Source organism: Pollicipes pollicipes, unplaced genomic scaffold (genome assembly GCF_011947565.3).
Source record: "Pollicipes pollicipes isolate AB1234 unplaced genomic scaffold, Ppol_2.1 Scaffold_7261;HRSCAF=8764_pilon_pilon_pilon, whole genome shotgun sequence".
NCBI classification, from domain to species: Eukaryota; Metazoa; Arthropoda; class Thecostraca; order Pollicipedomorpha; family Pollicipedidae; genus Pollicipes; species Pollicipes pollicipes.
This window is the reverse complement of record NW_023597054.1, coordinates 28669844-28694591: the sequence shown is the minus strand read 5'-3', so window position 1 is coordinate 28694591 and position 24748 is coordinate 28669844. Positions and strand designations below refer to the sequence as shown.

The 24748-nt window shown below is 47.1% G+C and overlaps 1 protein-coding gene across 1 annotated transcript in view; it reads left to right on the top strand.

Annotated features, from left to right (window-relative positions):
• LOC119111272 (alpha-(1,3)-fucosyltransferase 7) overlaps positions 1 to 24748 on the top strand; it is a 29751-nt gene that overhangs the window by 2046 nt on the left and 2957 nt on the right. Inside the window, exons 2-4 of the mRNA XM_037235092.1 lie at positions 1163 to 1221; positions 17129 to 17215; positions 20333 to 20853. Coding sequence (XP_037090987.1) covers positions 1163 to 1221; positions 17129 to 17215; positions 20333 to 20853 — 667 coding nt within the window. The remainder of the gene's footprint in view (positions 1 to 1162; positions 1222 to 17128; positions 17216 to 20332; positions 20854 to 24748) is intronic.

The window sequence follows — 24748 nt, the reverse complement described above, 5'->3', positions numbered from 1 at the left end:
CTGTGGTTGTTATGTCCTCATTTCAGGATGCACCGTGGACCGATTCTGCGCAGGAAATCTTAAGTAAGGTGAATCCGCTAAAATTAGTACTTTAACGCCTTAAACTTTATTCCGTGAACTTATGCCGCGCTATTAGATTGCATAGACCTGTGTCCATAACCGCGACAACGACAGCATCAATGGTTTTTGTAGAGGTATCAAATCTAGCACTACCGAAATGCTTGGCATACGACAGAAACATCTACTAAATTGCTCCGATTTACCTTCGTTATATATTTAAATAGCAAAAGTCAATCAAGGACTTTCAGCATACACCAAGTTCTTGGACTGTATTACATTTATTTTTCACGGGAGGTCTTATGATTGAGGAAATCTGCATTAGCCCAGCGCCCTAGCCGATAAGACGTCGTATCCAATAGAAAATCTAGCCCCTGTGAACACGTCGCTGGTTGCCAGGTCCACATCACCTGTGGATCCAATAACCGTGATAGTAGACATTCGTGGACCATTTCTCTCCAGACTTAAACAAGCAAATTTATTATTGCACAGCTTTTGTGATTTTAGGTGGTGGGCGATAGCTTTTGTGCATGTTTTGTGACTATATGTATTTGAGGTTTTTTCATTACGAATACATTTTATACGCATCCAAGTAACGATAGGACCTACGGCCCTCTCCGAACCAAAAGATATTCCTAAGACAGCGATGCAAAACTTTCATCCCTGAAAACTCAAAAGCTTGTAATTTTGATATTTCTTCGACGAGGAGATAGGGTCTCAAAACGCTAGAATGTACAGATATCGGAGAGCATATGCGTGATTTTGCACAAATGTCATTATATAAATATGCAATATATATGTGCGTGTGTGTGTGTGTGTGTGTGTGTGTGTGTGTGTGTGTGTGTGTGTGTGTGTGTGTGTGTGTGTGTGTGTGTGTGTGTGTGCGTGCACTGATAACTAAGCGTTGCTTATTTCACACGGCCGATCTTCATGTTTCGGCAAGTACCTTGGAGTGGCGTGCTGTTGCCTGCGGATGCAGGTAGCGATGCTGAGCCGCCTGCCGCCGTCCGTTGTCACGCTCCTGCCGGTTAGCCATGCCCCCCCCCCCCCCCTCTCCCCCACCTCTAGCGGCCATTTCCGCCGCCGCAGTGTCATTCTGGGCCAGATCGCCCAACCAGGACCAGCCGACAGCAGGCGGTGCGTCGTCATCAGTGCTGTGCTCAGGTGCGTCAGCGGGAGGCAGCCAGCTGGCAAGACGAGGATGTCACACCAACCCTGGATCTGGCGCCCCGGTGTATCGTGAATTGGAAGCGTCTTCGAGCTAGGAAGTTCCCGGCTCGTGTATGTATGTCTGCGGGCAGTGGGCAGAAATCGGCAGTTTGCAGTTTTACCGGGCATTTTTCAAGCTGTCAGCCGGTCAGGAAGACAATGTGTAACGTCTCTGGACACTTTGCAAAAGGGCAGCGCGCAGGTAGTCTGGGCAGTCCGCTAAATGCTGAATCAATCAGGCAAGTTGCAAGCCGTGTCGTGCTCCGGAAGCTTGTAGGCTCCCTAGATCATGGTTCAATAAGAATCAGATAGCATTTATTTACGTTTACATTTTTTTTGTTGCTTTCTTACTCCCATGCATGACACTTGAAATTGTTTGCACGCTTGCTTCGCTGTGATTAATATTAAAGTTAATTTTTACGTTTTGCAGCTGGATTCATGGCTCTAGCTGCTCTAGGTGCTCAGATATGGCGCAAAGTGTAAGAAAGCTCGGTAACGGCCAAGTCCGTCCTGCCGGCTCTTGCACGCGTAACACGCAGCATGTACAATATCACAATTTATGTCATGTGGTTGTTCGTCCGATTCCCTATCAATGCACACCACTCCCGAATGTGTCCGTGTCCCGGGTGTCGAGATGTGGCACAAAGCGTGTAAACCCGTGGACAAGAGCAAAATCTATCTTCCTAGCTTGTGTGAGCGAGACACGTGGCCCGTGTGACCGAAACGTGCTACTCCTCAAAAGGCAGTTCCTTTCGTTTCTGATGCACGACGCTCCCGAATCGCTTCGTGCTCTTTATGCCGAGATGTGGTGCGAAACGTGGAAATGATCGGAGGCAGCAAAATCTGTCTTGCCAGCTCGTGTGGGCACCACACGTCGCACGTGCAAAATCACTGTTGCACCACGCGATTGCCAGTTAGATTGCCCACCATGGCATTCCAGCAAAATCAATACTCCAGAACGTGTGTCCCGTGATACGTGGCACATATCACCAAACATTTTCATTGGGTGAAAAATTTAGCAGCCCATTAAATTTTTACCAGTGCATGCCACTCCCAAATCGCCCCAAGTCTTCGGTGCCGCGATGAAGAGAAACACGCAAATGTCGTCGAAAACAGCAGAATCCATATTGTCTTGCCAGCTCGTGTGAGCTACACGTGGCCCGTGTAAACCAAACTCTGATCCCAACCAGTCGCCATGCCGAAATCGCCAACAAATCTCGATGCACCTCCTTAGAGGGTAGACGAATGATAATTTATATTCCACATGCAGTCCCACAAAGGCGACATCTCCCGGCTGAAAAATATGTGGTTTCTTCCAAGGGAGGAGCTAGTAGCAACAAACCCGTAAAAACCTCAAGCCCTTAAAGCAATACACCCTTAAGACGCACCCGGCCGACCGGTTGAACACCTTTCGCTCGGGTGCGGGTCAATTTGAGCGCCTGAAATCTAAAAAATTAAGGACACCAAACTGACAGAGTGAATTAGTCTGTACGTCAACTCACTTGTGCCAAATTTGAGGCTCTTAGGTTATCATCTTGCGGCCAACTAAGGTCAAACAAGGTCAAACTCAAGATTGGTGTCGAACGTGCCCACATGCAACCGCCACGATGCTAGATACCTGTTGTAAGCAAACGGTCAATGGTATTCAATTAAGATTAGTGACGTTGCTCGACATTTATGAGGTCGAGATGACCGAGTGCCCACGAGATTGCTCCTATTATACCATTCGGACAAGTGTTAGTGGTTACGTAAGCGGTATGTTCTTAAAAAACATAATACTTCCTTGAATCATTTTAGGTCAATGACCTACTCCGACCTTTAAAAAGCCCATGGAACATGTCTGTAACGGCCTCTGCCATTGATAAATTCAAAATGGGCACCAGAAGCTACCCAACAAACCAAGCTCTCCAGTAAAAAAAAAACAGATTCGTTTGGTCTCAGTCTCACATTTGTTCCTGACACACAGTTCAATAGAATTGGTTGTAATTCCAAATGGAATTGGTTTATTGCCTAAAAAAACTATTTCAGATACGTATGACTTCATCCAACACTTTGCTCTCGCATCACATTCAACGGAGTCCTAAAAATGTCTTCCGCTGAGGTCGTGGCCTGACTTTGACCTGCCTTTTACTTTGACCTGCCTTTTACTTTGATCTGCCTCTTACTTTGACTCTGACTTTTAGGTCAGCGATCTTACAAGCTGCATCTAATTTTTTGCATACAAAAATCTGCTATTCGATTCTCTACAACTGTGCGAAAAAAGGCGTGGCTACGCCGCGCCGTTAGGAAATAAATCTGGAAAACCTTCAGATACCAATTCCGAATTTGATCGACATGGCAAAACTGCAGAACACGTCGCATGCAGTCTCAACGAACACGAACGCACCCCGTTGCAAACGCTACAGAAGGCGATTAACACACAAAACCCTCTCACACTCGGCAGTGTTTCACGGCAAAGCGTCACCATGACTCTAGGACCAGTGTTCGGCTGCGCCAGGAAGCTTTCGTCTAACAACACGAGCACGCATGCCGAACTAAAGCTGACACGCGGTTTGTTTAGGTCCGTTCAAGGCCGCTAATGATATGTGACGCCGTCAGAGTGCGGGTCGGCCCGACCGGGCTCAGTGGCGTGAGCCATTTTCAACATCAATTAAGTGTGACGAATAGGCTAATAGTGCGTATTGATTTAGATGTTGTGAGTTAGGTGCTCATTGTATGCATATTTTGCATGCACACGTTGTACGTGTATTGTTATCTGTTCGTTCGCGCCTTCCCAGTTCCGGATCACACACACGACGCTCGCTATTGTGCGCACAAGGCACAATGGCGATGTGGGGAACTGGCTCCTAAATTTGGGGCGCTATAATTTAACATGGGACATCACATGACGCCTCCCCCTTAACAAAGGTAGTCAGCGAGGCGCGACGGTTGGTGACTGGTGCGCTGCGAACGTCGGAGAAAAGCCGGACGGTCGCCAGGATCTGCCAGAGCGGCGTTGGGACCGGGCGACAAATCTGGTCCGGATGTCGTCGCGGTTAGGAAATCTCGCAGGACCCAGCGGCGTGGCGCTGTTTTCCAGGATGTTTGAAGTTGATGCCAGCTGCGTCGGTGCAGCATGGGCGACGTGTTTCCTGTTCCTCAGGAACGTTCCCGCTGGTGTTGTCACCCAGTAGGTTCTGGAACCTGGATCCGAGGCAGTGACGGTACCGGAGCGTGACCATCTCTTCTCTTGGTCTGTCTTCAGCAGGACTTGGTCGCCGTCTCTAGGGAGTGGCAGGTCATCGTGACGCCGGTCGTAAGCAGACTTCTGTAGCTGCTCTGAACGGTAGTCGCGTTGCTTGAGCTTGGCGTGGCTGACCACTCGTGGCTGGAGCTGTGTTTTCAGCACGGGCAGTCGCGTCCGAAGTTTTCGGGACATCAGCGCCTCAGCAGGGCTGACCCCGGTTGTGGAGCATGGTGTGGTTTTCATCAGGCCTACACCTTTGGCAGTTGTGACTTCATTCAGTTTGGCCACCAGGCCCATCCCGACAGCAGCATCTCCGGCCAGGCGCTTGTTGGCCATTTGGCCATTCATGACCACCACTTTAAATGAGTAGGTCTGGCCCTTGTGCAGGGTGGTGGCCCTGAACTCAGCCACACACTGCGGCTCTCCTCCAGGGCTGGTCAGGCGAGTTCGCGGCTTGGTCAGGGTTGGCGGCTCCTTCATTGAGCCCCACACATCTTCAGTTATCGCAGACACCTCAGCTGGAGTGTCAATTTTGAACCTTATGGAGCTTGTGTTGATGGTCAGAGAATTGGGCCATGACTTTTCCTCACTTGCCTGGGAGTTCACGGCTCCCAAGAAATATTTTAGTGTTTGTTCACTAACTTAGGTTTCAGATTCACTGTCTCCAGTCACTACTTTTTGTACTGTGCGGCTGCGGCAAACTACTGAGAAGTGACCCTAGCCGTGCACTCTTCTCGCATGCTTTCCCATTCGCTGGGCATCGACCTCCAGTGTGGGTGGTGAAGCCACAGTGACCACATGGCTTTTTGTTCTTGCAGTTTGGCTCAGTTGCTTTGCCCCATGGCTCGCTTGCCTGTGCCTGGTTGGTGGGATACCTGGGTATGGCTCCATTGTTGGTGCGCACAGGGCACACCTCAGGCTCCCTTCCACACAACAGCTGTTGGTCCTTTAAGGCTGACTCTTCCAAGGCTGCAATCTCATTGCTTTTCGCGGGGTCAGATCAGGATGCTTCAGGAACTGCATTACAGTTGATGTCTCACTGAGACCCATGCACAGTCTGTCCCCGATCATTTCATCCAGGCTTGGGCCAAACTTGCATGTGGCAGCCAGGGTGCGGAGAGCTGAGGCATGCTGCAGGACAGTCTCACCTGGTTGCTGGGCCCTCTTATGAAAGTTGCACCTTTCCCCAATTGGGTTCTCTCTTGGGATGCAAAACTTGTCAAACTGATCAGTGATCTTCTCCAGGTTATGGGCATCTTCTTCCCCCTCCCAATCAAAATGGGAATACCACTCTTGGGCGGAGAGGCCAGCGCAGTTGAAAGAAATTCCAATTTTCACTTTTTCTGCCTTCCTATCAAACTCATTGGCATCGTAGAAGAATTACCAGTCCTGATTCCACGTGCGCCAAGCACTAGCAAGGGCTGGATCAGCCAGATTCAACTCAGTGGGCTTTCTGAAGGAAGACATCGCAATTGGCTCAAGGCGAAACGGGCGCGGACTACCCGGCACCCGCCGGAGGGAAATGATCGGTCTACAATGACAATATTTCCCTGAAACAAGCCTTCAGAGCAGTGATGCGTGGCGGTTGCCTATTCTGGCACCATGTCTTGTTATCTGTTCGCTCGCGCCTTGCCAGTTCCGGATCACACACATGACGTTCCACAGTTGGCGTCCGTATTTGAACTGCACCACCGGAGCCCAACGGAATCGCGTCAAGGTACACGGTGGCGCACAGGGCACGATAGCGATGTGGGGGAACTGGCTCCTAAATTGGGGACACTATATACATTTAGCATTGGGCATCACATGACAGTACGTATATTTAAAAACGTACCAAAAAACAGCATTATTAATAGAGTGCTGGTTGCATTGACAAAACTCAGCTTTAGTCAGTTGTGTCAATATAGCCAATGCTTCTTCGCTTACGTCGCTTAACCCTCGCCATGACAGGGAGGGGGTCGATACGACCCGCCATCGAGCTTCGCGCCCAAATTTTAATGTCCTTTAGAAGATTCACTGCGCGCATTTTGGCATCAAATATGTTCCTCTAGCACCTCTGGTTTCTGAGAATCAGCGATCGTTTTAGTAACACCGCAGCGCATGCGCTGCACTCGATGGCCGGCGCTGGCAGCGGGCGGTAACCGACAAGCCTACCCTGCTGACACTATTACATCAACGACCATTCATAATACATGTAAGCTCAAAACGCACACAACTATAATTCAACATACTCAATTTTCACAAGGAACACGTCTGGTTGGGTCCGGTCCTGCTACGTGGCATGGTGACATCAATATTGGCATGCAAAGCCGAAATGCCTCGATTTTCAGAAAAGCTGACCTTTCACCTGACCTATTTGGTTAACTATTGACACGGGAACATACAACTTACTGCCACTAGTAGTGGCTGATGGTGATATGATAGTGACAATATAATAAAATACGGTGATGATGATGATATGATAGTTATATAGGGTTGATGATGGTATGGTTGAAAACAATCCACTGTTACGTTTTTCGCTAGGCTCTACCATTCTTAGTTCCGAAACGACAGGGACTCGCGTTGATCTCTCTCCTTTTATCAGTCTGCGCTAAAGAATGACAAATCAGCATGCGGGTCAACCGGAACCGCCCGCCACATTGAATGACAATTGTTGTCTAAATAAGAACTCCCAACTGACGCTGCCGAAAATCAGGAGCTCAATGCCTTCCACGCGTTAATCTTGATCTTATCCACGGCAGCGGCAGTGCACTCACATCGGGGGCGCCAGGACTTACGGGCCCATGTTTCCACGCGGCCTTCCGGCGTTCCTCGTCGCGGTCCGGCGTCAGCCACCACACCGGCGACCAGCTGGTGAATTACATACCAGTGCTGGCAATGCCATCGCTTCACATCACCAAGCCTTCACGCTCCCCAGGTCTCGCCAAAAGATTTACGTTTAAATTTGTTTAAAGTGCGTGCGTGAAAGCCAGAAATTACAACTGACTTCCCACCTCTAACTTGGGCAGTACAAATTGCAGCACGTGTTTGCAGGTACAGGCAAACAATATCCGCCACTCGATCCTCAAGACCAAATAATTGATCACGAACGATGCCAATCATCGGCCCATAAGCACTTAGCATAACACGTAGCCTGTAGCACACATCCTGCATAGGCCACAAGCATTAGCCGGTCTGACCCGCATTTATAGAACTAATTCTTAGCCGAACACATTGTATGGGAAAGGTCCGTCGCCGCTAGCGCGTCAACAATAGGCACATCACTGTCTTCTGTTACAGTCGCACTCGAACACGAACCACAATCATAGCTAGAGGCCTTCACGTGTAATATTTCCGTTTCCAAGCGTTTTGCTCTTTGGCAACCGAGCGCATAGGGAGCCGCCGGCGAGCAGCGTCACGTCATGATTCTGTGGTCTGGCGAGTGCCGCCGGCGAGCGGGATCACGTGATGATTCTGTGGTCTGGCGAGTGCCGCCGGCGAGCAGCGTCACCTGATGATTCTGTCATCTGGCGAGTGCCGTCGACGAGGAGCATCACGTGGTTATGCTGTGTGCTCTGGCGACGACGCCGGCGAACACCATCACGTGTTTATGCTGTGTGGTCTGGCGACGGCCCCCGGCGAGCAGCATCACGTGATGATCCTGTGGTCTGGCGAATGCCGCCGGCGAGCAGGATCACGTGATGATTCTGTGGTCGGGCGAGTGCCGCCGGCGAGCAGGATCACGTGATGATTCTGCTATATGGCGAGTGCCGCCGACGAGGAGCATCACGTGTTTATGCTGTGTGGTCTGGCGACGGCCCCCGGCGAGCAGCATCACGTGGTGATTCTGTATGGTCTGTATGGCGACGCCCCCCCCCCCCCCCCCGGCGACCAGCAGTGACGCTCCTGCGCCGATTGGCAGCCATTCGCCGCGCTGTGTCCCTCCCGCGTAGAGCGCCGGTAACGAGAACGAACAGACTAGCATTCAGTGGCTGGGAGGGCATGGATGGGCTGTGGCTGGAAAACTGACAGTGCGATTACGCAGCGAATCTAGAATCGCAGCATGACGAAATGCTAGAATGACCGTGGGGACAGGAAACAAGGTCACGTGAGCAGTGGTGCGAAGCAAAATCAAGACCCACTGAAACTTAAAACTTAAAGATATTAATGCGCATAAGGCTCCATTTTCATTGGAAATAATTAACCACAGTGTAACACAACCATCACAGCGATGTAGCAACCCTCAGCACGAATCGATTACAGTATGATTGCGATGCGGTACATTGCAATTATGCCTATCCGAATAATAACTCACTAGATGCCCTGTGCTGTATACATTATGAACGACAACCATGCTAATTTTCGTCCAGCTTCTGGCATCCCCACGGATTTCGTTTACTTGTCCGTTGTTCGGCGTCGGCCTCAGCTCGCGTACCGTACCATCGAGCCACCTGCGTTAGTAGTCCAGACATTGGCTTCTTACTTTAAAATCAATCTGAAATATACCCCGCCAAACAGAACAGCCCAAACACTCCACATCTGACAAATACCACGCGCCCCAGTGAATCAAGCGACCGACGCGACACTGCAATGTTTTCGCGTCCTCGAGAGCCGGCGCTTCCAGCGGTCGATCGGGGCCACTCGACCAAGTGGTCGTCAATCCAAACAAACAGGCATACGGACACGCCAAGCGTCAAATGTCCAGTATCTGACGGCAACTGGCTTCTCTATGGCCCTGGCACGGCTCTAAAGCCCCCTCTCTCGCCTGCCAATACGTATTCCTCCGTTGCCGCCCCGACTGCTTGGGTCAACAGTACACCCAGTGGATGACTGCAGTCAGTCATGTAGTTCGTACGGAATCTGCAATCAACGGGTTGTTATCGACACACGTGATATAGGTCAAAGTATGCTGATCAAACGCACGCTGTCGTCTATCTTAGACCACCGGCCGCTCAAATCGTGCACGTGACACCTACATGCAAGATTTATCGCGTGACTCCTAAAGGCGTTGTTTACAGCTCATTTTGTCGGCGATATCGCTCGTATCTCAGTAGGTGTGTGCAATTCTTATCGACGAAAAAATCGACGCTAGCAGGCGAGATACGAGCGATATTGCCGACAGGATGGACAGTGTGCGGCTGCTTTCAGGTCAGGATCAGACCGTGACCTGTTCGTGAGTTCTTCCTTAAATGTCACTGTGTGGCATATAACATTGCTAAGCTCAGCACCGTTGTCCGTGACTTGGCGTCCCCCAGTCTCTGTTCTAATGACTGGAAACCGCAGTAGTCCGTATTGTGTGCTCATGTGGTCATGGTTGACGATGTGCTCGCAGAGCGCTTCGGATAAACAGGCTGTAAAAACTTTGTGAACCAAACAAGTGCGGGTTTTACAGCTTGAGACGCTGAAAGCCAGCTGAGTTCGTGACCTACATTCCAAATGTGCCTCTACTCTCTCCATTCACTGATCACCCTGGCGGTGAACTCTCGGGCGGGCGCACGGCAGCTCCACACCCCATCGAAAAAATTCCGGCTTATCAAGGATGTCCAGCATGTGAAAGCGAGCTACCAATCCTATAAGAAATGCAATGGTAGCGTAAAATGACCTATATTCTTGCCGTTGGATGGCTGTGGTAAAAAGTCTTTCATTGAGAAGGTATATCCGAAATTTTTAGATAAGCAGACCCTTCCAACAACCAAAATGCGGCAGTGTAATAAGGTGGGTAAGGGGTTGGCAATATCGTGGCCTAACCCTGGGTTAAATACCTCAAGAGCGCGGAGGCAAAATTTAACATACAAAAGCCGACAGCTCACATCTCAGAACCTATCGTACCGATCACTACAGAGCCTTCATCACTCGATGCGCCATTCCTGAGTTCCGTCTAAGTTGACAATTTGGTGACCTTAGGTAAAGTCAAAAGTCACCAAATCTACCCCACTCAAAATTATTACCAGCAGACAGCCCAGATCTCGGAAACTATAGCTCTGATCGCCACCAAACCTTTACCGTTAGACGCGCCATACCCGATCACTGCAGTTGTGAAATTTGTGTACTTTAGGACAGGTCGGACTTTCTCAGAAATAAAGACGTAAAGACATGTGGCCAACAAAGAGCCACAAGGTCCCATCGAGCCTGGTCTTCCCCAGGTTCCGCATCTTTCTTGCTTGCAAACAACTCATACCTCAGGACCTACCACTCCCGTGGCTACGAAACCTTCGCCACTGGATGCGCCATACCTGTTCCCTCATGAAGATGACAACTTGGTGATCTTAAGATAAGTTATGTCCTCAAATTTACAAATTCCAGAATTGGTGCTTGCAGACAAACTCAGATCTTACAAACTGTTGCTAAATCGCTACCAACCTTTCACCATTTGATCAGAGAGCCAGAACTGGTGGTTCTATGACAGGTCAAAAGTTGTCTAATGGGGATCTGAAACCTTCAGAACGGTGACCGGAGCACTAAAGCACCTAAAGACCGAGCTTTATTCGGATCAGAAATTATGGTATGACTCGACTGACTCAGTTGTAGGCGCGGAATGACCCGATAGTAATGGAGCCGTACGCGAGACATTATTTTTGCAGCGCCCAATCGCTCGGCGGCGTGTCGAAATCGTCTCACCAAAAGCTGCCGCGGAGACCGAAATTTTGGTCGTCAAAGCCCCAAAGGAGACTAAAATCAGTGGAAACTGAACAGTGTGCATAATTAGTCGTATTTTCATGTTTGCAATATCCGAACACTTTTCACGCCAGTTGTTCCTCTCCAACTGAAGTTATTTCTCTGGCATTACGCAACTGTGCATTTAAGGATTTTTAACCATACCTGAATCATATCCTGTCAAAACGTGCCACACCTTGCATACTTAGTTCTCAAACATACCACACTTTCGTGTCTAAATAGGCAACTAAAATCTGGATATCAGTATCCACCCGGTATGTTGGCATGCATGACAAATAATACCCCATTGAAGTACAATTTATGTACGTATTTTAATTATCCATCCAAGTCTCATGGAAGTTACATGGAGCACTGTATCCCATTGCCCTAAGATCCCATGTCAGTGTAATGGCTTTGTCAATGTCAATGCTCATGCCGCGGCATTTTGCTTAGCCTTAGCAACGTTACGACTGTTCTTATCCAGGATATATACATACATGCATATATATATATATATATATATATATATATATATATATATATATATATATATATATGCAAATTTGTAAACCTGAAAGCACATTATTCTTTACACATATTTTGTTAAAGATCACAGCAAACTTAGCCTTGCCGATCTTTTTTTAAAAGTTGTGTCAAGCAATCTAATGAAAGTTTTTGCTTCTCGATGTTCGTTTAAAATGGCATCAAAGCTTATGTTCCAAAAAACATTTAGATTGTCATATTGCATAACCTAAGGCCAGTTTTTTAAAAAAAGAATCCCGTCAGAAGAGGGAATTTTTCTCAGATTTTGCTCATCCAAGTTTTATAAAGCTCGGAGCAAAACATTCTCCCCCATGAAAATCCTCCGTCGCCGGGAGCGATTTTCCTCCATCGAGTTTTAAGACAAAATGTGCGGCGAGAAGCGCAATGGTAAATGCGCAGTTATTGTAGAAAATGAGCCGATAAAAAATCAACCTCATCGCTGCGTTTTTATAATCAAGGCCGACGTACTTCTATCAAAATGTGCCTAAGTAGAATTGCAATGGGTCAGAAACGTAGCTTCAGGGTGCATGCATCTTCTTTGCTTAGCTTATTATTTAGTTACAATTAATTAATAAACGTAAAATGAAATTTATAACCTTATAATAAACTATCAACTCATTAATAAACTTCATTAGATATATTCTCAACGTCCCATCCGCCGTTGGACCTTTTCTAGATTAATTGTTTTAAACGAAGTCGATGTAATCGCGCCATCGTAAAATCCAAATTCTCTCGTGCCTATTCTAACATGGCTCTCACGTTTGCACACATCAGCTTTTTGCCATACCGGTACAGCACAAACATACCACACATATATCACAGGACAGACGTGAGCATCTACGTATTACACATACTCATCACTGGCAGGCAACAGCGCTCATTCGCAACACGTAAAGCACTCAATGCCTCTGCGCTCTCCGCCCTAATGGTGTCCCTCCGCACAGATGGAGAGTTCCACACGCATTGTTTTGTTCGTTAATGAGAGGATCCCATTCGCAGATGTGGTTTGCTTCTAGAGTGACAAGTCTTCACACAGGGACGAGGACTTATCGCTCTAGAAGCAATATACATGCGCGAATAGGACCTTCTCATGAAAGGGAGTGTTTCACATTTTTATGAGGCTTAGAGCAGGAATAGCCAGCTTGAAGAGTCCTCCTTAAGGCCTAAACCCCTCTCGTTTTTGAGCCACACACTTGCGAAAATGGGGAGGGGACTATTTCGGGACCAACGTGGTGGCAGTATTTGAATGACACCATTATGTCATGCCAGCCTGGGTAGAAATGCACCGATTGATCTCCAAGATGGCTATTTCAGTTCAAACCCCATGCAAACGTAGAACGCTTCCTTTAACATCGAACGATTTTCGCAGCCGGGTTCGCGGTGCCCAAGTACAAACACCTCGACCCAAGCACGGGGCTGTCGACCCGAGAGGTGTCATCCAGCTGTGTGACAGACAGCTGGATACACACGTTCAGTAGGTGTGGTCTGATGGTACCGGCACCGGTCTGTATGAGCGTAGTTAAGGCTTTCGAGGTCGTGTTCTAGCCAGTGGTGGGCCGAGGCATGGACTAAGACATCGGTATCGTTGGCCGCCTCACGAAGCTGTTGCTGGAAAAACGCTCCGCGCTGAGCAAGCTGATCGCTCGGAGCCTGGTGACGACGCGCATCCATCTCCGCTTCAAATGGCTTAATCAGGCTAGGGCTGAGCGGGCTGCTGCCATGCGCGCAGCTAAACAGGTGCGACAGCTCTTGGACACTGTGATGTGAATATCGTTATACCCTTATTTTTTATTTTGTACGCATAAGTGTCTGTCTGAGGCGTAGATGGTTCCTTCGCAGAGAAACGTTTGGGCTATTTTAGACGGGTTTATCATGTCGCATAACCCTAAATTTAAGCTAAAGAGTGCATGAATATGTTTTCCGTCCCCCCCGTTTGCTTGGTGTTCTCGTGAAGTGTGTACAGTGAAGTATATGTTGTGTCCAATAATCGTTTTCAGCAAGGCACAGTGAATTATGAGTCAAACGTGTGCACGACGAGTTGGCGGGATGTCGTGACGGATCTAATATTAATTGGCGCTATGCGCCATGACCTTCGGAGGCTTCGTGGCATAGTTGACGCAATATGAAACACTGCAATGTCCCCGATGCTTTATTTCTTACCAGGCATAAGGCAGCACACCACCTCTGTCTCCTCAAACTACCTCAATCGCGCACCAGTGCGACCCGGCGCGTCACCATACACAGTGCTGAGGTTAAGCACGGCAGTACAGATGATGATGCTGGTGCCGCTCAGCTTCTCCTCTGGCAACAGCTTTACTTCGGGCAGGTGTACCAGGCTGGATGTGAGCAGATGTAGGCCGGCCAACTGCAATGGATGGTCATATACTTCATGTTTGACATTCTCAGACAAGGTTGCCATGGCATACGGGCTGCACCCAGTTCCTACGCCTATGTTCGCTATTATACACCCAGTGTGGCAAAAAATCCCCGTTCCATGTCTCCTCATAGGACTTTCTGAAGTGTCCTGTGGCGAGAACTAGATAAGGATACTGGTAGATATGCGGGTAATGGCAAACACGACGGAAATGCAGGCGTTGGTGCTTGGCCAAGCTGCGACTTTGTAACGTCACTCTAAAAGTGAAGGAGAAGTGCCGAAAAATCCCCGGATGATCATGCTCTATTACACGGCCTTGATGTACATCTCTTCAACGATGAGATAAGGTCTCAAAACGCTAGAATTCGTCGATGTCGACGAGTACATGTGTGATTTTGTACAAGCAATTCTTTACCTTAACGATATTGCTAAATGGAAAGCCCGGAACCTTGAAAGAGGCATGAAGAAGCTTGTTAATGCGGAATATATATATATATATATATATATATATATATATGTATATATATACCTCCCTCTACGTCATATATATATATATATATATATATATATATACATTTTGAAGTGAAACAGCCATCTTGAATGCCTTTTGGTGCTGTTCTCAATCCTGCCCTTTTTAAGACCTAAGCCCCTCTGGTTTCTTAGTTAAACGCTTGTGTCATCACACCTGATGCTTGCTTCAATATCTTCAAACGTGATGTATTTCCTTTAAATGACTTCAAGTTTGAGTCATGTCAGACACTTTTTGCAAGCTATGATATCACATATTCAGCTCAAGACGCTTTGGTCCTCCAGTTTGCATTGATGGAAAGTGAAGGTAATCATTACACTGGCATGGGATCTTATGGCAATAGCACACAGTACGTTGTGCCAAAATAATGAGTATGTTAATGTAAGCCCACCTGCACCCTATCATAAACACTGTTTCACCTTTGCTACGAAACTGTCTACCCAGCTACAACGACGTGCTGGGCAGGCTAGCGACAACAAGAATCAAGCATCCCAAAACACAGGTGCTAAGACTGAGACACAAGAGACCGAGCACTTAATCTCTTGGACAATCGTCCCAAACCAGACTTGGGAGAGCTCTTATTGCCCTTGCCCAAACATCCGGTGGGTAAGCATAATACTCACGCTACAGGCAATACAGAACATCCCACCTGCATGTCCTGGCATAAGGCGAAACACAGATGGGGAAAACGATATTTAATCGCCACAAACCTTACTTTTGGGCTCTGTCCCAGGCACGCCGCGAGCTAATCGGATCTTTGATTTTGATCAGATCTTTGATTTTGATCAGATCTTTGATTTTGATCAGATCTTTGATGTTGCAAGCTGCGTGAGTCGTGCGTGAAGTGAATCAATGCTAGCAATAAATCTGAACTGAGTTAGAGAAAAAATTTCAATAAATATGAGTCATTGCATGCGGAACCGGATTTTAAAATCTGTGAGCCGATCCTGACCTGGCTAAAAATAATTGAGTAAAACACAAATCTGCTGTGTAATACTGCTAGTGTGAAAGGGGCTTATCTTTCTTTGCCATGTCAAATCGGTGATAAAGCATGCCAGTTTGCAGATGTTGGTAGACAGTTCAATGCATAGAAATAGAATCTGGACAATAACCGGGCTGCAAAATGTCGTAGCTCTTTAAAGTTGTACGTTAAGTTGTAAAAAGTTGTAACTGCTTCCAACTAGGAGCAGCGAGTGCGGGTCCATGGCTCGAGGTCCGACTGGACCAACACCGCCAGCGGTACCCCGCAAGGGTTGGTGCTGGGACCAATCCTGTTCATTACTTTTGTCAACGATTTGCCAGAAACGCGATGCGCGATCAATGTATCTGCGGATGATACTAAGGTGTACTATCGTGTTCCGAGGACGCCGGCTGCTTTTCCTCTCCAGGTTGACCTCAATGGCCTAGTCAAATGATCGGAGGAGTACGATTGCTCCCATTCAACGCATCCATGTGTAAAGTAATGCACGTCAGCACTTTAAGAACGCGACTGACCTACTTCCTGCATGGCACCAAAATCGCAGTCGTGCCCACTAAAAAGGACCTTGGAATTATCGTGGAAGCTCATGCAGGCTCATGTTCAACGTGCAGACGGCGGAGATAGTTTCTAAGACCAGGCACATGCTGGCGGTCGTGAGACTGTCATCCCCCAACATTAACGTCTCCACGCTGCCGGTATTGTCTAAACCTTCAAAAACTACAGTCCTTATACGAAATAAAATGTAACGCGTGAAATACTCTGATTGGGCCCATACGCCTGAAACGAATGCAGGTCAATTAAAAGAGAACCATCAACCCGAGGTATGTGGCCTATCACGCTACCTTGCTAGCACCAGATGTTTCTATACATGCCATGCGCACAGTGCTTATACCGTGCACGAAAAAAGCAGTGAAGCACCCACAGGGCAAGATCCACTACTGAACAGATGACATCGCTCTGGGACCAGCACCGGGTGTGCTGTTCGCCAAAGCGTTCATAGAGAGTGTTTTTTTTTCGTCCGGCGGAGTGTGAGGTAGAATCGCTATTATATATATTTTGACAACATCTCGGTGGAGGTAAGGAACCCAAATGTCCCTGAGCTCACCAAGTATGCACGAGAAAAGGTTTTCGGACTGATTTTACTGTGAACCAACAATCAATTATAAAAAACCTTTTTGGTGACTGCGATTGGTTCATGTGGGTAACATATGCCACAACTGTCTGCTTCAATCACACTGCTACGGAGAAATGCCTGAACGGCAAAAGCCGCAAAAATCAGAGCCCGGAGAGGCGCTGACTTTGTTTGCCATCATGTGGTCATCAGCTGCAGTCTCATAACACCTCACGATTAGATATTTCATCCTGATAACTCTGCAGGAGAAGCTCCGAGACGCTAGGCTCCGAGAAACGTGCAGCTGGTATGGGAGGTACTAAGCTAGGAATCCAATCGGTTTATTGGAAACGTGGAGCATTGCTTAGAGCATTTTTTGTTCTCGGCGCAGTTTCAGTCTGCATCGAAAAGCATGCAGTTCTGTTGCCACCACTTCCCCTGAATGTTTCGTCCGTGTTCTTTTGCAGCGGCAGTTGAGCGGAGCCCTCCACGCGGCAGACTGCGGCGCTCCAGCTCGTGTTCACCGATACTGTTGCGGTCATGGACTCGCCGAGGTACTGTGTCATGACCTTACCCCGCCACTGTCCGGGGCATTCACCGACGAAACTGCCTGAGGCAATGCATCTCTTGATCACAGCAATGTGACGTTGGCAATCCCAACACGTGATCGGCAACTGTCAAAAATTTGAGCATCAATTTAGCAGTCAGACATTTCAAATGGGTTTCGATAGCGCTGGTCATTTCGCACAGATGGCATAGCACTGGCAACTGTCATGGTTCGTCACGGCAGAGGTCGCGTAAAATAACTCAGAAACACTCGAATTTATTTGGTGCTTTCAGCCCGTGGCATATGCATTAATGGCTGTGCACCCTCGAAACACACCAAAAAAAGCACCCAGGAAAGATTTCCTTCACCCGTGGCAGAAGCACATCACAGTGTTTCCAGGTCGACGCCAGAGGCAACCCAGAGTCATGTCAGGCCGAGCTCAGGTCATCGTGTACGAATTTCTAAAATATTTCCAACCGCATGATCGTTTTTTAAGTGAGTGTTTCACGTTGTTCGAATTTGAAGCAAGCATCAGATATAATGACATGGGGTCACTTATAGCTATTGATAAACTTTTACGCGGATACCACTACTGTAGACAACGCAGTTTCTTAGTTTAGTGTGCACGCTTCTCAATATGCTATCGTTTGATTACACCATCGTACCTTGCTCAGCACTGATTGAGCCAATTGGCGGCTTTATATTTGGAAATTGTGCTCACGAACGCCAGACATGAACGACTTGACAACTACATTGTGAACTCTGAGAAAGGTTTCCCGAGACACTCAGCACATTCCCGCAGGCGTGTAGCTAAAGATCTAGCCGGGTTTACGTCTTAATGAGGGCAGGGCCGTGAGCTGCACCGAATGATCTTCAAGATGGTTAGTTCAGTTAAAAACACCATGCAAATGTAGCACACTCCCTTTACCGTTTACGACTCGGCCGATGTTCAGTTTTTTTTGAAAGCCTGTCAGGCTTATAGGTCAATTTTCAAAACACGGACAACGGTCTGCGCAGCACAACGTATTTTCACACCGCGTCTGCATGCTGACCTGACGTAATCTCTGGTGTTGACCTGATACTGGATATCGAAAAGAAAAAGCCTCTGAGCAACATACCTCGCCTCAAGAAAATAGGCGCATTTTTGAGCGTTAGTTTTATGAACATAAGACCAAGAAGTACCTTGCATCTCGTTTCAAGATTTGTAAAACAGCACGAACAAGAGTATACGTATCTTACACACCGTCTTAAATAGGAAGCGTTCAACGTTCGTTCAGGGGGTGTTTCCGAAATGCACATAGCAGCTCGGCGTGCTATTTTGAAATATTTTAATGTAGGAAATGCATCTCTGCCCATTTTACGCTGCTAACTACTCCTTCTTACATCAGACACTATTTCTGTCTTAAAAAGGAGGGTTCCACATGTATATGGGGCTTTGAACTGAAATGACCATCTTGAACGTCATTTGGTGCAATTCACGGCCCTTTCCTTCTTAAGAATTCTTCTAGTTTATGAGTAGCAAGCCCGCGAAAATATGCACACTTTTGGGGGAAACCATCTTAAGGTGACCCAGGTATACATGACGCCATAACAACGTCATTGAAACCTTGTTATAATACTAGCCATGCGGTGATTAAAACCAAGGAAAATATAACTGTCGGGCCGTTCATAGCAGGCATTCGTGGGCAAGATTTCCAAACATAACGGCCATGAATTGGCTCTCAGTCAACGTCGTACAAGGTACGATAACTGTAATCAAACAATGACGTATTGAGGAGCATATTTACCAGACAGATTGTGTTATCTCGTGTGGTCTTTTCCATTTTAAACTTTACCATTACTTATAAGTGGCGTCATATCATCATATTTGGTGCTTGCCTGAATATCTTCAAATGTGGACATTCCCTTGAACACTAAATTTCGGCCAATTTTTGTCGGCATGCTATAGTGCTCGAATCACACAATTCAGTCTGTGCACGGAGTACAAATACCATCAGGAGACTTGCTGTGTGTGGAGTTCAAGCTCAGGAATTGGAAACACACTCCAAGCGGTTTGTTGGCCTAAATGTTCGTTATTAATTTCTAGCTAGTGTTTTACAAGACACGCTGTTGTTGTGTCTGTCCCTATCAATGGTAACTAGGAAATGGATGATAGAAAAAAGGGGATGAAATATATATATATATATATATATATATATATATATATATATTATTTATTTAAGCTTTTGGAGGCCTGATATTTTCCCTATACGAGCCCCAGAACGGAGAGATCCATGATCTGTGCTAAGTAGTGTGTGGCAGAATGTAGTGTGTGCAGGCTGTGCACGCACTTTTGCCCCTTTTTTTGCTTTTCGCCTCTGCCCTAGGAAACAAGTACATAGCTTACTGCATTAAAAAGACCAACACAATATCTCGGCAGACCATGCAGCTCTTTCTTAAGAATTCTATAGCAAAATGGAGGCATCACACTAGGCGGTAATTACCAACTACTGGATTATACTTGGTATTATACATGACGGTAGATTTGGATAAATGTCGGGCCCAAAATTGCAGATTTAGTACAACGCTAAGTTGTGTTTACGCCTCTTAACGCTCTTTTTCTCTAAGCAAAACAAATCATCTTCTGATCTTGTCAACTGAATCATAAGAGCATACCACGTCTGTCTTTGTATTAAATTAAACAAAAACATATTTTGGTTAGCCGGGTCCCTTAAACAAAACTGATCCTCAAATCTGCCTTATCTTCGTTGTCATAAATCTGAATCGGCATCGGAATCAGAACATGCGACAATAGTCTACGCATTCAACTGAATCAGAATAGTATGCCACAACTGCTTGCGTGTCCAACTCAGCAAATATAGTTTGGATGACCGAGTTTTTAAACAGTACTGATTCTCGAATCTGTTTTTCATTCGTTGCGCTAACAGCACTATGCTTATGTTCCAGATACGCCTCCTCAAGAAACCTTTGCCCAAGAAAGTACATATTTGGTGGGCTTGCATTTATGCTGACTCTAACTGTTTTTGTAATTCATTTGCAAATAATTCCACAACAACTACAGGTTAAACCATGGACAATGCTCTCTACTATTCGGCCTTTTTCTAACACTACCACCTCGCGGAAGGTGCCCAACGGTGAACAAAACAGCACGAATGAGCAGCACGCCGTGACGACCGGGTCACCTGAGGGCAGTAGGGGTCCGACCCATTTTAAGACGTCGTCATCACCGAGCAGCTCAACACCAGACCAACACATCGGACGGGCCAAGTCAAACGTCATCCTGTACTGGACCACCAATTACGGTAGTGCAGACTTTTCCTTTGGCTTTGGCGCGGCGCCGTTTGTTGGGTGCCCCGTGAACAACTGTGTGACGACAAACAACCGGACCATGCTCGACAGTGCAGCTGCCGTTCTATTCCACGGCCGCTCGATGAGCGCGAAGCACCTGCCGAAGCGAAGGCGGGCAGACCAGCGCTTCGTGTTCGTGCTCCGCGAGCCTCCCACGCTGACGTACATTGGGCTGAGGCCACTGGACTACTTCTTCAATACGACGATGACCTACAGTAGGAGCGCAGACATCTACTTCCCTTACGGGAAAACTGTGCCTGGCGAACAAGAAGGAGAAGTGCCCCTGTTCTCTAACAGGTAATTTTTACCTCAACTGGCCCTTGGTACTCACACATCGTTGGGCAATAGTACTCACGTTCTACACCAGGCCGTCTTCGGCTCCATCTCCAACCACAGCCTTAGTAATTATCCATGCACAAATCGGCCGCATGACCGTGTTAGAGATAGGATGTTAGGGATATGCGTGGCACACAAACATAACCGCGCATTATTTCCAGCATAACTGAACTTGTTCATTTTGCTATGTTTCGATGATGGCGAGGTAGACCTGAACATGCGTCAACTTTAAATCTGGACACTGCGCCCAACTATGGCTGCCAAAGTTGCGCCTCAGGTGAACGTTTCGGCTTGTGACTCCCGGGTTTCGCTGAAGGCTCTGCGACCCTGCCCAATATCTCAACACGTATTCGAGCGATCACATCTCAAAGGTTTCAGACCACCTAAGTTTGATTTTTGGACCAATATGTCATTTTCTTCGAGCCAAGGGCTTGTAAAGAATCAAGAAGTCCAATTAGAGCAACGGCAGCGCCAAAAAGGGTGGTAACTCACCGCAAAGGCGAGCACTTATTATCAAACGCGTAACACCCAACGTGATGAACAGGAAATACAAGTGATTACAAATACTGACTACTTGCAACATCCTTTAAGCGCCAAAACCAAACGGTTATTTTCGATTCTTAAAGTCAAGTCTAACTTTGTTTTCGTACTGATACTATGTGAATCACCAAAAACTACTGATGAAGGTTATGCTGTTCTACAAAAGAAAAAAGATAACTTAGGCATATCGTACCACCGATAACATCATTTGTTATCGATCTTCGCCCTACGATCGAGGGTTTGTCGTTTGTTGTTGAGCTTTAAGGGCGCGTTGACTGCATTAGGTTCTTGGAAATAAAAAAGAGGAGAGATACATCTTTTACGAATGACATGATGATAGATGACAATAGCTCCTTCTCGAGATCATGTCTATCACCTTTTCCTTAAAAATTGCAAATAGCGCTGATTTCTCGCAGAAAATGCACCCTAAAGACATTGTCTAGACTCATTTCTAGACATCAAATCTGTTCTAAATCTCTGACTCTAAATCTTGTCTAGACCCATCCTAATCTAAAATCTACCTGTTCGAGGCATTTTGGCTGCTGAAAGAATATCGTTAAATAAAAAGTGTGTCTGCCCGTTTTCAAGTAAAGGTGCTCCACCACATTCATCCAGCGGCAGAGGTACCGGCTATCTTTCGCTACCATCCCATTTCCAATATGATTGGTAGCTGACTTTCAAATCCTCGGTAATTTTGGTAAGTACACGCGCAGGATGTGTTTTGGAATCAACAGGACGCCCGTTGGAATAAACACACATGTTCCCGATGGGAGTGTGAGCTCATGCGCGTTCGGGAGTCGCTAGTTCACCAAATCGGACACCGATGGTGTGAAATGTACGCCAGCGCTCACGCACACACCGAGTCAATAACTTACTTATATCTCAAGTGCTGGGCGCCCTTACCCGCCACCTACCCATATGTCTATGTCTGGGGTGGCTTCCTCCCAGCCGACCGCATCGCAAAACGCGTTCCACATCGGTGAGCATGCTGCCACCGGCGGACGGCCCCGTGCATCCGTCCCTGGCCACCCAAATTGCAGACTCGCGGAGAACTGTCCTCGAAGCTGGCATTTGGATGTGCGCCGAATCAACGCGTCCGATGATAAGGGTCGGGCAACTACAACGCGTCCGATGATAAGAGTCGGGCGACTATCGGTCTGGCCGTCACGGCCTAAGCGATAGTCGCCGGTCCCCCCAAAAAAACTCACGACCTCCTGCGCGCACAGGCTTAAAAACGACCCGCTGTGCTATTGCGGGTGACCACCATGCATGACAAATGAACGAACTAAAGCGTGTTTTGCACGCAGGGACAAATCAGTCCAAGGATTGGGAATTGCCATGAAGACATAATGAAAACCTAATGTTATGCCATAGACGATGCTTCGAGAAACGACACTAAAGTTTGGGTTTTGTTTCCGAACCTTATCAAGTTCATGGACACCACACAAAATATGGGGTACCCGCACGTTAACAACGCATCGTGGTATGAATTGGTTTAGGCAAAAATACGCTAATCAGCTGACTGGCCAAATGCTTTGGCCGTTTGATGTGCAAGTTCTCAACCCTTTTGCTTTAACTGGCCGCCCACACATTACGTCACGCATGGAGCTGGGGGAGGGAGGGGGCGGGGCTGGACACAGATTGACTTTACACTCATGTGTGGCTGCAAATCATGTTAAAGTTTTCACGTTTTGTTTAGCATTAAGTCGAACATCATCGAACGACACTCTTCTTTGGCTTATTTATACTGTCAAAGAACCATTCTGTTTGTTTTAGAGAGTATGGTGTACTGATATGGACAAGGAGCAGATGGAAATACGCGATGATGTCAGCAACCTAATTTTTCAGCTTCATCCGACGAAAACAGTTTGCGAAGCATGATGTTTTGGAACAGTTCATTGGAAAGCCAGATACCTACATTTCCTGGAAAGTGAGTCAATATGACATTCAAAATGAACTAGTTCGATATTTAACCACAAATTCTGAAAAACATAACTATTTTCGATTTGATTCAAATTGATATGCAATTGAAGACACTGCGTCGCGGTTCAGACATAAATATACATCGATGGAGTCTCTTATAAATCGGTCGCAAGGCCATCTTGGACATTGGCAGATCACGCACGATGGTACGCCATGGGCCGACGGGCCGGTATCAGGTGAAAGGGCACGATTGGCCCAGTACGTCGGGAACTTCGACCCTGACCTCGAAACCAAGCAGGACCTTTGAATAAGGTTAACATGGATAACGCCATTTTATCGATCTTGCGTACTTATCATGCACCCCGAGTCAAATGGATATTCAAATGATTTTACAATGGTATGGTGTGCAGCCATATATCATCAATTTCGAGGACATCACTAGTCGTGGTTTGTAGGAAGTCATGTCACTGATTTTTTGCTCATGCTAATTGATGTGAATACAAAAGAGTAAACAAGTTGGTTTAAATCCTTGGTTCTTTGCTCTGCAGCGTGGGTTTTATTTCAACTACATCGTTGCAATCAATGTTTCACGTTGCGTTCATCCCTCACGGGATTATTCCGAATGTTTGACCAGTTATGTTCATTCATGCAATTGCAACATAAACGTGTTCCCCAGGGTTGATGACGGCTGTAGCTGTGTGTTTCCTTCAGCGTTCGTGCGTTTTGTAACTTATATTCTGAGTATTGCTCCGTTTTGCGGATTTCACCGGCTATCATATGGATGGAAAGTACGCCCACGAATGAAAATGAAACTTAAGGGTTTAACTACGTAAATTAGAACAAATCACAGTATGATTAGTAAAACACCTATGCTGTGTGCGCACATGCCAGACAGATAAGCCATGATTCAAACGCACGCATTTGTACCTTTCCGCATTGTGCCTCGTATAGAATTTCATAAACAGCGTCTATAGTTTACATGTTCACTAACCAGCAATGTGGGCGGTGCAACTGCAAACATATCACGTGACGCCTGGATTCAGAGGAGTGGCAGCTGAAGAGGCACACCGCCATCGCCACTGACCTTGATGTTTGTCATCCTCCCTGAAAGCGTGAGACAGCTCGGGGAGTGTTGCCAGCCGCGTTTTGAAAGCTGTTCTCACTACAAGTGGCAGTAGCGGCTGAACGGTGGCGGCGCTGGGGTCGTGTAGCTCGGGCTCTTACCGCATGGTGGCAGCTATGCGGCTCGACGTGGTCTAGAAGCGCTGGTTTTGCTTGTCAGCAAAGACTGCCTGCTTCTCATATGACGGTTTACGGTGTGTTGGCGATGCTAAAACATTTTTTTTCTGCAGCAGGTACATTCTTACCACATGGGGCCATGTTTTCATGGCGT